The 13,382-nt window shown below is 34.7% G+C and overlaps 1 protein-coding gene across 3 annotated transcripts in view; it reads left to right on the forward strand.

Moving 5' to 3' along the window:
* Positions 1-1,528: 1,528 nt before the first annotated feature.
* Positions 1,529-13,382, forward strand: part of LOC149797430 (uncharacterized) — a 42,478-nt gene continuing 30,624 nt past the window's right edge. Inside the window, exons 1-3 of one of the 3 annotated variants that reach the window (XM_089962223.1) lie at positions 1,537-1,666; positions 1,823-1,923; positions 3,395-3,543. In XM_089962223.1, coding sequence (XP_089818349.1) covers positions 3,431-3,543 — 113 coding nt within the window. In that variant the 5' untranslated portion in view covers positions 1,537-1,666; positions 1,823-1,923; positions 3,395-3,430. Of the gene's footprint in view, positions 1,667-1,822; positions 1,924-3,394; positions 3,544-13,382 lie in introns of all 3 variants that reach the window. The other 2 variants (XM_089962222.1, XM_089962224.1) reach the window with 2 other exon arrangements.

Below are 13,382 nucleotides of genomic sequence, written 5' to 3' on the forward strand. Positions count from 1 at the left end.
AGTCCGGTGCTTCCTAGAAAAGATATTGTATTGGACAGAGTGGAGGAATGTAAAATGGGGTTTGGACAAGATGAAGAAAGGGGAAGATCTGATGAGAAAAGTAATGGAGGAAGAAGTAGAGAAGCTTAAAGAGACATGGAGCAAAGAAAGAAAAGATCAGGAAAACAAAAAGAAACAGAGTTTGAGAGGCTAAATCAGAATTGGATGAAGATACAGACCAAGTTTAGAGAGTTGGGCCATCCTGACTGGTTACCAGAGTCAGATATAAAGAAGAAGAAGAAAGGATTATTAGGAAAGATAAGGAGATGGATGAAGAAGTGGAGGAAATAGAAGAAGAGGAAAACCAAAGGCCCTTTTCAGGGCCACTCCAATCTCTCGAAAAGAGATAGACTTTCAATTGCCTACCCCTTTTTATTTTTATTTTTTTTTAAAAATACAGACCCCTCGCTGTTTCAATTTTACATAGACCCTATACAGACCCAGGGGTTTTTGTCCATGTTAAATTTACATAGACCCTATACAGACCCAGGGTAATTAATGTTAAATTTACATAGACCCTATACAGACCCAGGGAAGTCTGTAATGCTAATTCCTCATAGACAATATATCGACCCAGGGGTTTTGTCCATGTTAAATTTACATAGACCCTATAGTGACCCAGGGGTGTTTTTAATGCTAATTCCTATAGACCCTATACCACCCCACTTTACTACTTATATATATATATATATATATATATATATATATATATGTGTGTGTGTGTGTGTGTGTGTGTGTGTGTGTCTGTGTCTGTCTGTCTGTCTGTCTTTGTGTATAGTATGTACACTGTATAAATGTTACACCACGAGAGATATAAATTTTTCATTAAAAGGAACCGAGGCTTGAAAAATTTGTACAACAAGACGGGGGAGGGATGGGGGCTACCATTTGGACATTTATATATTTAATACTTCATAATCGAGTTTAAGAACCTAATAATACAAATATTCTTATACCAATATTATTGGTATATCAATTTGCTTTATACCAACACTTTAAATGCCTTGTTATTTTTAATGTATGGGGAATAATACTCGAATTCTATATTTGCTATGCGTCTTGGTAATCTGACTGATCTAGTGATGTTTTCAGTTTTGCTTTAGTCTTGTGATTTACGTGATTTATTATTACACAAAAAAATGACTCAGCATGATTTGCCAGCATTAGTGTGAAAAATATACTACGCCAGAAATTTTTCATTTTCGTTTTTAGCTTGCTTCCCTCAAGATGTATTTTTTTCTTTTAGTATCCGCATATCTCTCATCGGGATTTAAAAACAAAAGTAATTTCCAGCTACCATCCATCATGATTGCTATATAGTCAGACAAATGCTACTACCGTTATCTTGTAACTCATTGGTGAGCTCAAACTATATCCAAGTCTATGTAACGTAGTAAGTTCAATTGCTGTTCTTCATGTTGTTTAAGTAAATAAACTCGTGGCTATTTTATCGCAGTAGGTTTAATGCATGTTTATGATTACAGTTGATAATGTATATCTGCAGATAACATGCTCGGTAAAATGTAAGGCTATTTTTATCCGAATTTGGTGAAGTCTCATGACATTCCATGGGTTCCTTGGTTTACATGCAGTGTAAGGTGTACAAGGCCCTGTAAATGACACAAAGGTATTTTTCTTTTCTGTTGTAATTACCGTATACTGATATCCTGACAAGTAATGAAATTACTAGTCGCAGAACACGTAGGAATGAGACCACTAAAGTCGACTAGTTTCGGTATGCGGTGCGACATGCTATGGGCTAATTACATTACTTCTTTTCTAGGTTGGCTACTAAAAGAAACACCTGTGAACAACAGTAAAAGGAACTTCAGAGTATCAGAGGATTTATTCAGACGTAATCTCAGCACAATTTACCATACTCAGGCAATATATTTTGTACAAAACCACACTTGCCCATGTCGTAAATGAAACAGATTTATAGTATTGTCTTTAAGCTAGACTGCATCAAATGTGTCATGCTCTTGCACAACTGATTTCTTTCTTTCTTTCTTTCTTTCTTTCTTTCTTTCTTTCTTTCTTTCGATGACTTAACAGATCGAAGAAGTAAATTTGTTTCGATTGAAAATGCTTAGGACAAAGTTTAATGAAGTTTCAATATTCTCTGTATTTAATATTATTTAATATACATGCATCGCAAAACAGATGAGGGGCCCTGAGTGGCGGTGTGGTCTAAAGCGCTCGCCGTTACGGTTCACTGCCATCTCACCTCTGTCTGCGTGGGTTCGAGTCTAGGATTCGGCTAATGTGGGTATGTGAGAATGCTTGCCAGTAGCTCCTCGAGGGTCGGTGGTTCTTCCCGGTGTTTTTCTGGGTTCTTCCTCCACCATTAATACTGGCCGCCATGCATAGCCTATCGTGTGCTGAAAAATGGCGTTAAACCCCCACAACGACAACAACAACAAAACAGATGAAATATAATGTTAGGTAACCATTTGCCTAACTGACAAAGAGAGGACACCCTTTACAAATGAAACAAAGAGAAGCCAGAAAAGTCCATCATCGAAATTCGCTGTGCTCTAACTGTATCACGTCCGTTTTTGTTTTGTGTAACTAGTTCCGTTCTGGCGAAGATATAAAGGCTGCTAGGTTGTCGCCGTATGCATATATTCGTCACTGATAAATCAACATATAACTAAGGGTAAGTAAGGCTTGAACCCCACGGCGATGCAGATGTAATGTTCTATTGCAACTCGTCAAACATTCTAATCGACAAACCCAATCACTACTGATTAACCCAGTCAGTAACAAAAGCATGTATTAACATGTTTACAGCAACATCACAGATCAAAATTACATCTCATGAACATCGTATAATTTTAAAATTGTAAAATACAACAGTAAAGTTTTAAAGACCAACTATTTACGCTTTTGACATATATTTTTATTTGGTTTACATCTAAGGCAACTTTATCAAAAGTCCGTTAAAATTAATACAGATATGACTGCATACTAAATACAATAATATCCTTTGAAGTTAAATTCCTTGTAGATAAACAAGTTCTCAAGCCGCTAGAAAACTGATTTGCATGATTAACTAAAATAAAGCTCGTAGGTTATTACTGTGTAAACATTGTCTACTACCGTGGAAATCATGTGACTTGGTGATTTTTACATTTTGAAGATAAAGAAAAATCTTTTTTATAAACCTAACCTTGAAATGGAAACAAATTTCTTCGGCGAATACTAATATTTGGTCGGAGACAAAAAGGTCGTCATGTCATTTGATTCGGTAGGCGGCTTTTATCTTGAGGATAAACGTACGAGGAAAAATATATGTACATGTTATAATACATTTTTGGCGAGTTTTATTAATTCCTTTTTAATGTGGTTTCAGTTTTATCAAGCTATCCATCATCGTTGAGTCGTTACAATGGAACTCGGATCACTGCTTTTATTACTGTGTCTTGTAGCCTTTTCGCAACAGGCTATGGATGATAAAGATGAATGCCCAATGAACCTCAAACCAGCCAATCTAAAGGAACGGTAACAAAATCTCTCTCTCTCTCTCTCTCTCTCTCTCTCTCTCTCTCATACATCTAAATCTAAAGAGAAATATCGGCTTAAGGCAGCTAGTAGTATCACATATGCAGTTTGAGATTTTCCGGCTGATCACGATTCATGTTCCCAAAGAACCCCTTTTATATCCTCCTTGACTCTACCCAAATGAGGATTTTTGCAAACGCTCGCATCCCTGATTGCGAGCCCACCATTAAAGTTTCCACGATGAGCATTTCTGTCAGATCTATACACTCCTTTAATATACCTCTCCTGTGAGCTCGCAGATATTTAGGGGGCAGGGGGCCAGTTTTTATGTTCAAATTTAATGCCGCAATCAGCGACCTAGTATAAAAAATCATAAAAAATCAAATACACAAGTGAAGTCAAAAAGGTTCATATTTTTAGATACCTATATTAAAACAAAGCATAAGAATAGTATCCACTTGCCAGAGAAGTCAATGGCAGTTCATAGCAGAAAAAGTTTATGCACCCCAACCCCTATTTTATACATGCATTTTTCACATCCAAAGGCCATTTTTGACAGCATGTGGCGCTCACAGTGCAAACGCAAACCCTTTCCCTAGATGAAAATTTAGAAGAAAAAAAAAACATTGTCTACTAAATAGCTTGATGCAATTCAGAATAGTTTTCATCCAAGCCGTTTTTGAGATTCTACGTGCCTTGAACCCACGTGTCTACTGCTGTGTGAGGCTAGCTCTTCTTCCTACCGACTATTGGTATTTCACTATCAACATACTGCAGAGCAATATGGAACGTGTACATGCCTGACGTTAATTTCAAGAACAACACAAGTCCGAAACACCTTGTTCACAAATGTTGCCATATCTACAAATAGTAAATAATAATAGCTGAAAAGGTCACACCATAGCCTTAAGTTAAGAAATTTGCCAGGGGCCAATTTACGAAACATGGCCCTGCTACCTTAAAACACTGTTATTGATCGCGGCTATCAATCTTATACTGCATTATGTCTGTGTAGTATTGGATCATGAAGCTTATGTTTAGACATCGAGCTTTTACGTACGTTTTACGTACAATTTCTCAACTGAAGCCGTCTTGACTACCTTCAATGTAAGTCAAGAATCAAATTATTGTTGGCGTAAGTGATAATTAATAATTTGAGACACATAATTACGATTCCTAGATGTCAAATGTTTGGGAGTACGTATGCAATCTTTAACATTAATAAAACAGTGATAAAACGTGCGGGACCATGTATATAGTACGCGAACTATCCAAATTAAATGGCAATGAAATGGCAATTCTAAATGAATTTGTTTTAATAGGAGGATGGTGCATCCCATAGTTTTTCGCCTTCGCTGTTTAGTTTATATATCAGGTTTTCTTTTTCTTTATTTTTGTTAGGAGTTATCGGTGGCCAGTATTGGTTAGCTTGTGATACTGTCATCGAGACATTTCACATTCGAATCACGCTAGATGAAAATGATAACTGTCTCTTTGACGATACATGGAGGTGACATTGGGTTGACATGAAAACTAAATCTGATGACGCTGTCAGTGTCAATTATAGCTACGAGGCAGAAATAATACTTTTAAACGTAGTTTTATCTTAAACAAACTCTGAGCCTTCGTGATGTCGTTTGACACTAGACGCTCATCTGTGGTTGCCAATTCAAGCCATCATAATTGACACTGTTGAATGCAAGAAATTAGTGCGTACCAGCTAATATTATAATCTCAAAGACAAGTACATTCAGAGCTGAGTTAGGCATCGTATTGGAACAAGAACGACGGAAACTCTGCAAAGTATATGACAACTAGCGTGAAGAAATATTGTATGTTATTGTGCAAGAAAAGTTTAAGTCGCTGACATTGAACTGACCAGTTTCGATGGCAGTGCATGCAGCAAATTAGCAAACCAATTAGGAGAATGTTTTTGCCAGCAACAGAGAGGGTGAATGGACCACTTGCTGGAAGGTTCATTTTTGGAAAATAAAGCTTTCTGAGAAAAATGAAAATAAAAGGTCAATAAAGTCAAACCAAAGCCTCTATATGACCGAGAGTTTCTTTAATTGGGTTAGTTTTTTATTTGTTACTTTATCTTTGTCGTTCGTATTTTTTCTAAAGTTGTATAATGTTTTGTTTACCCACCGTGACACTTATTTGTGGTAGCACCCTCTCTGCTGGTGTATTGTGTGAGTAATTAATTCATTATTATATCAATAATGGAATCTTACACTAGTAGATTAGCGCGAGAAAGATTAGAAGCAATCAGACGATATCTTCCTGTTCGTGATGCTTTTAAAGTAAAGCTGCACTAATTCCAGGAAGCACAAGTTGAATATGCAGAAGATAAAGAACAATTTTTTTAACCTGATACGAAGGTTACTGAAAGATTTGTAGAAACTACTGAGGGTCTTCTTCCCACGTTAAAACAAACTGCTGATCAAACTGAAAAGATAGCAAGAATAATTAAACAGACTAAACAAATTTTGAGAGATCTTCTTGGCGAAATAGTTGCCGCTCAACCTCCGGCTCCTCAACTATAACCAGAAATTGTTGGTGAAGAACTTGAAGGCGCTGTTGGCGAAGAATCAAAAACAAAAACAAAAAAAGAAAGTAAAGAAAGAAAAAGTTAAATTGTTTAATAAATGTACCCAGACAATATTGATAAAATAAAACGATATGTACTAGCAAAAAATTTAGCTGCATTCGCCGCTGCGAGTTATGGTTATAGACATAAATATTTAAAACCAGAATATGAAGATAAGCAGGTGTCAGAAGAAACATAGAAGAAGTGGATATTTCGAATAAATAAAGGAGTCAAGCAAGTCAGGGAGGATGATCTTAATTATATTGCACATTCAGATGAAATAGACAAATATCTTTCCGATGTACAGCAATATACTAAATCTAAAAGACACAAAAAATCAACCTCATAAACCTGAACCTAATGCTCGATCTCCTCAGCAACAATTAGATGAACAAAGAAGTAAATTTACAAGTAAGGGTTTGCAAGCTATCGCGACTGCGAGATATGAACAACTAATAGATATTGCTGCATATTATAATAAAATAAAAGTAAATATGTAAGTAGCAATCATGCTAAATCCTGGACAGAAGGCGATTAGATTAAAAATGTTTATCTTGTCAATCTAATCCAAAATTCTATCACTGATGATGCTAATTTTTCAACATTTAAAGATCATGTAAGACGACAAGAACAACCTCAACAACCACACCTGAGGCATTAAACAATTCGAAATATAATTTCTCTGACGAAAAAATAATAAATCTTGCCTTAAATTATGAAAAAAGAGATAAATATTTAAAACCTGAATATGTTAGATCTTGTACAAAAGATGATTGGATTGACAGTCTAGTTCATCAAAACCTGTTTTTAGAACTGATGATTATAATGAAATATATTTTAATGTCGTTAAAGATGATATAAGACAAAGAGAACAACAACCTACAACAGAAGGAGTAATTGATGAAACTTATGAAAAACGTTTTGGTCCAAAAACCGGAAGTGGTTTAGGAACATGTCTTGACAGTGTTCTGGCTGATGTTGAATGATTAGAAATTTTAATCGGAGGAAAACGAACAGGAAATAATTCTCCAGAAATTATTAATGAAATATCTGATATTTGTCGAATATTATTTACGGGCGGTGTTACGGATCGTAATTTTTATCAATCTCTCATTAATGAAATTGTCGATGATTATTACAATGACTGAAACTTGTAATTAATCAACTCGTAATTTAATAAAATGATCGTACATAATGCTCAACGTTACCCTGTACTAGTTAGAGTAGTAAATTCACGATTACCAAAGTACAAAGCGATTTACGTACATGGACTTGGTGAAATTGTTATGGGTTTATTTAGAAGGATGGCTCCAAAAGCGATACCAACTGCAAAACAATTAGGGATAAAAGCTACTGAAGCTGTTCGAGATAAAGCATTAAGTTCTGTTGATAATCTTGCTAGTAAAGCATTTTCATCAATCAAAGAAGGATTAGCTCGATTAGTGCGCAGACCGCAAAAACCACAGCCAGTAAAATTTCCAGCATTGAAATTATGCCTGCAAAAGTCAGTACAATAAAAAATCAAGCTGCAGAATTGGCTGATATACCTGTCAGAAGCAGAAAAAATATAACAGCAAGTTTAATAGCAGGAAGTGGTTTTCGTGTTCGATGAAAACAATTACAATAAAAATGTTTAAGCGCATATCTGATCCAGCGTTTGATATGGACGTACCAATTCTTAAAGTTGAATCTGTTCTTGATTATCAATATTATTCTTACGACGCACGACAATCAAGTCAGCGTGGCCGAATTGAATTAAAGTTCAAGATACAAGCAGATATTTATTGCATGCTGAAGCGTTTATTGAAGTAGAAGGAGAACACATAAGAGTAGATGATACACTATATGGAGCTGATGTTTGAGTTGGTTTTGTTAACAGTGGTATTATGGCGTTGTTTGACAGCGCTACGTGCATGATTGATGGAAGAAATATTGAAACAATTCATAAAGACGTTGATGCTGCTACAACGATATTAGGTTTAGCAAGATATTCAGATAACTTTTCAAGACCAGCTGGACCGCCAATGATGTTTGTTAAGGATACAACTAATCATCCTGAATATATAAACGTAACACTACATGCAGATGGGGTAGTTATAGCGATGAACGCAAATTTCAACTTAGGTTTCAATGTACGTCGATAAATGTTAAAAGATAATGGCAGATTTTCATGCGCAATTCCACTGTCATATATATTTGTATTTTGTAGAAATGTTAGAAAAGTTATCTTTGGTGCGAAACATACAGTTATATTTGTAATCAACGCTACTGACGATAATACACTATGGCGTCTTATCGGTGATACTGGTATAGTAATATTAACAAAACTTTCACTGTGGATGCCAGTAATGGTTGACAATGGCAACAGACAGTGCTCAGAGTGATGTTAATGTTTTATTTACATGGCATACAGCATCGCAACAAGGTGTTTCTGCTCAAGACATATATTTATTGCCTTACAATATGCTGCACGAGGAGATTCACAATTACGTAGTCATATGATATTTGACAACCTTGAAATTTCCTTAAGGATAAACGGATATCAAGAACCATCTGAAGATATATTGTTAAATTTTGAACAAAATCAAGTAGCAGGTGCATATCATCGTTAAATGACGTTTATGTGACGTGATCAAGATATAGATACTGGTTTGCAAATAGCACAGTTAGATTTTACAAATCTGAGCCGATTTATTACTTTTCACTGGAACACATAGACTTATTTAAACAATCTATTGAGATTCACTTTCGAGCTCGTGTAAATAGAGATGTTGATGTTATTGCAAATAAGATAAGAAGATAAGAATTCTTTATTTCAGACTACAAAGTCCATACCACTAAAATAAAATATAGATATAAATTAAAACATTGTAAACATAAAAGAACATATATATCATACCTACAATTATACAGATACATCTACAACTATTAATTGCGACATGCATTGTTAAGAATGAAATTAAATGACACGATTAAATAGTAATTTGTTCCATCTAGATAATGACAGTGCAGTTGCTGTTATACTCATCGATAAAGCAATGTTACATGAAGATACTGGTAGACGAATGAGAGTTAACGATGCCCCAGTAGAAAGCATGTAATTAAATCGCTCGCGATATTTATAATGTCATATCATCATGTTAGTGTCAGTCTGACTCTGGTCCGATTAAAAATCTTCAATCAAATTCAGCAAAGAAAATTGGAATAAAAATATCACTAAAAAAGATCAGATCACAGGTGGTCAAAATAAACTATCACTGTCAGAGCGTCCACTCGAGCATTTCATTGCTGGCAAATAATCAAAAACATGCGTTAAACACAATCTTCCTGCGAGCGCCATTCAAGATTCAATCAAGACTGGTGGTATATTTCCACTTCTTGCAGCTATACCAGCTTTATTAGCCGCTGTAGCCCAAGCTGTTGCAAAAGCTGTTGCACTTGGTGCTGATGGAGTTGCTGGTGGATTATCAGAAAACAAATAATAACATGAAAAGGAATTTTAAAAAAGGAGAGGTCTAAGATCACCAGGAACTCCTTATCGATACGGAAAAGGTATGAGACCTCCAGGGAAAATTCGCTTATTCTTCCTATGTCAAAGTTTGATATACTTAATGCTGCTAAAAAATTAAACATAAACAAGTTCAGAGGTGTTTTTATGCGTGACCAATTACCAAAACAACCAAACAATATTTAAACTGGTATCATTAATCTCGATTAAAGTTCCGGCATAGGTGCTCATTGGGTGGCATACGCAAGTGATGCACATGGAATTATTTATTTCGATTCGTATGGACTGGCTACACCAAAAGAATTTATAAATTACGTAAACACAATAAAAACTACAGTCTTGTATTCAACGTTACCAACACAGACAATAACAGATCCGCCAATATGTGGTCGTGAAATATTTGCTGTACTGGACGCTGTGTCATCATCAATATTACCGCCTCATAAAGTCGCGCACGATTATACAAGTAAACGCGTTGTTTTAAACAGATCTTAAAGTATATAGTTGATATTTACGGAAGATCTTCTTTCAAACAAAAACAAAAATCCGACGGAATAACCCATGAAAATATAAATAAACAGATTAGTGATGAAATATCTGAATTATTAAATCTTACAAATGTAGATCCAAACAAATGGTTGTATTTCAAGATAAGCAAGCAAAATTAAAAACAAACAAGCTTTTATTGAAAGATATTATCATTAAAATTAATGGAATAACTGAAAATAGCATAGCTATGATTGATAGTAATGGAAAAATTAAACCCGGAGTTATTATGTCAACGATATTAGATAATATTCGTGGTCGAGTACAAAAATCCGGTGATACAAAGACTGGTTCTCTCAATATGTCTAATAATAAAATTACTGATCTTGGAGAACCAGAATCAGATAATGACGCTGTAGCGAAGAAAGACATCCTTCCAATGATGAACGCGTTAGTTTCAGTTAATAATGAAATAACCTCATTTAGAACTGATTATTCTAATCATGTTCAATTGTGTATGAGTTTTCGTAAAACATCCATTAATGATTTTTTGGGAAGTCCACCAGCGATCGATATTAAACTCTCGGACATAACAAAATTACCCAGAGTATAGTACATACTGTAGCATCTGTACAAGCATTATGGTCACCACTCAATAAATCTATTAAATATCGCGCTGAGGTTACTGGTATATACAGGCTGTCAGTACTTGGCGTTACAACATTTACGATATCTACCACAATTTCACGGCGTTATCCACTAACTAGATCCTCTGGTTCTATGTTTGTGATGTTGGAAAAAAAATCGGCTTGATTTAATATTGGTGTCATCAATTAGTAGCTAAATTCCCACCCACTCAAGATATAATGAGCATTCAATTGAACCTTCAACGCTTTAAATACAATCAAACACTTGAATGACAAAAAAAAATTAAAAAAAATATTGTTGACGAATATAAAGTAAAGGTAAAAAAAATATCGCAGACGTGCAGTGCTTCTTGACAAAAAATGTGCATTCGGCGTCTGCTGTTATCACTGGAACCGGTGTATTATTATCAACAATAACAATGACATCACTAGCAGTTGTAGCAATTTGTGTTTCAGCTGCAACAACAATTGCTGACCTTCTTAATATCATCTAAAAAAATATGTACATGCACAAACGCAAAATTGCAGAAGTATATAATAAAATTATAGACAGAGATTCTAGCATACTCCTAGAGAGGCTAGTATACTCCTAATTATCCTCATTAATATCATGAAGCCTTAGCGATGGAAAAATATCAGATTTTGAGTTCACGGAGATGAATAAAATTTACAAGGAAGTAATGAATGTGATGTAATCCACACCTAATTTAGAAAATCAGGATTTAGAAAATAATAATAATGTCAATTCCGAACGATCTACTTCAGCAAATTGTCGTTAATACAACTCCGTCAAAAACTACGATGATATTAGTGAGCTCAACTAATGCTGAATGTAATGTTAATTTTCCAACTGCAATTCCAGCGAAAGAAATAGGCTAGCACAATTACGTGTATATTAAAACTAGCCAAACTATTAGATCAAAATCGTATGGTTGATTACCAGCAAATAATTCACTTGTATTTTCATATAAAAATAAAGATGATGGAACTCCTGATTGGCAAGTTGTCGGAATTCCTACAGACATTTTGTCAAATCGAACAAATCAATGATGAATTCAGCGCAGAATTAAAAATAGCTATCACTGTTCATGAACCAACTCTATCAGCTGCGATAGATGTAAATTCACCAGATTGTGATGTAGATATTTATCAATCGTCAATTAAATCCGTATTAGGATGGCCTGAGATAGCACCTGTTTATCAATGTCCGCCAGAACCAACGTTAAATGAATTTATCACAGACAAGAAAATAGTTATAAAACCTCCAGAATATCGAAGAGAATATCCGTGGCGGGCTCAGTGTTCCGTTAGTTATAATAGAAAAAATTGATAATTTCTGAGGATGGTAGTTATATCATAATTCCTGCGTCCTCCTGAATAAAGACCAACTTAATTACTGTTAAAGATTATACTGATATTTCTAACGAGGATTTTTTAATTCACGTAGTAATAAAATTAAAAAGGATTATCAAATTATATTAGCAACTCTACGAAATTTATTTTCCAGTATGACACAATATTACAATAACGATGTAAAAGAACAAATCATTTAAACTATACATCTGAATCAAATTATATCAGACCTTGAGTATGTTAATTCAGTTATTGTTGAATATATAATCTTCGGACAGATATATACAACCTAAAGTGTGGATTTTAAGCAAATGCTCCTCAATTATTATAAATTAACTGAGGAAAATCTATATAATGTTATACTGCCGGGATGTAAAACTGACGAAATAAAGAATCAGTCAACGATCTTATCAATTAAAACTTTCCTAAAATTGTTGAGTCATGAAGAAAAACATCCCCGCCAGCACCTCTTCTTAAACGCAACCAGGAATCGTTAATATAACTTCAACAATCGCAGCTAATATTGTGTTTAACGTAATTGATGGCACCTATCAAGTTGATCTTCAAGAATCCAATCAAGCTACACAAGGATATATTTTGTATTCATTTTCACCGCAAGTTCCTCCTGGATATTTGATTGTACAAGACACGATTAATCCTGTTTAACTGTGTTGGCACAATGATTTATTGACACGAATCAATTTCAAACTCACTGATCAGAACGGTCATTTATCGATCTTAGAAGTGAATTCTCTGTATAAATTTATAGGTATGATCTTAACAATTTTTCAATTTATCAAACAATTTCATCCAAAGAAAATTACATAATAGTCCCTAACAAAGTCAGCGCAAATAACAACAACAGAATTTATTTTACTGACTCTTGATGTCTCAGGTAGAAATCACTAGCGACAGGGACCCCAGTAGCCATAACTTTCACAATCACTGGTGACGTTGTCACTACTTTCACTTTCACAATCCTCTTTAGAGACGTTGTCACTACTTTCATTTGCACAATCCTCTTTAGAAACGTTGTCACTACTTTCACTTTCACAATCACTAATGACAGCCCATTCACTTTCACAATCTGACATAATCTTTCTTAATTGTCTCACACGTGTGATCATAATTTTTTGTTTTATATTCATGAGACAATTCTGATCTAATTTTCTCGATCGCGCGTGAAAGCAAGACGAATTTCTCAACTTCTATATCTTTCACCGCACCCAGGGATTGGAACATAGATTGTTGAATT

Source organism: Sinohyriopsis cumingii, chromosome 6 (assembly GCF_028554795.1).
Source record: "Sinohyriopsis cumingii isolate HCF-2022 chromosome 6, ASM2855479v2, whole genome shotgun sequence".
Taxonomy (NCBI): domain Eukaryota; kingdom Metazoa; phylum Mollusca; class Bivalvia; order Unionida; family Unionidae; genus Sinohyriopsis; species Sinohyriopsis cumingii.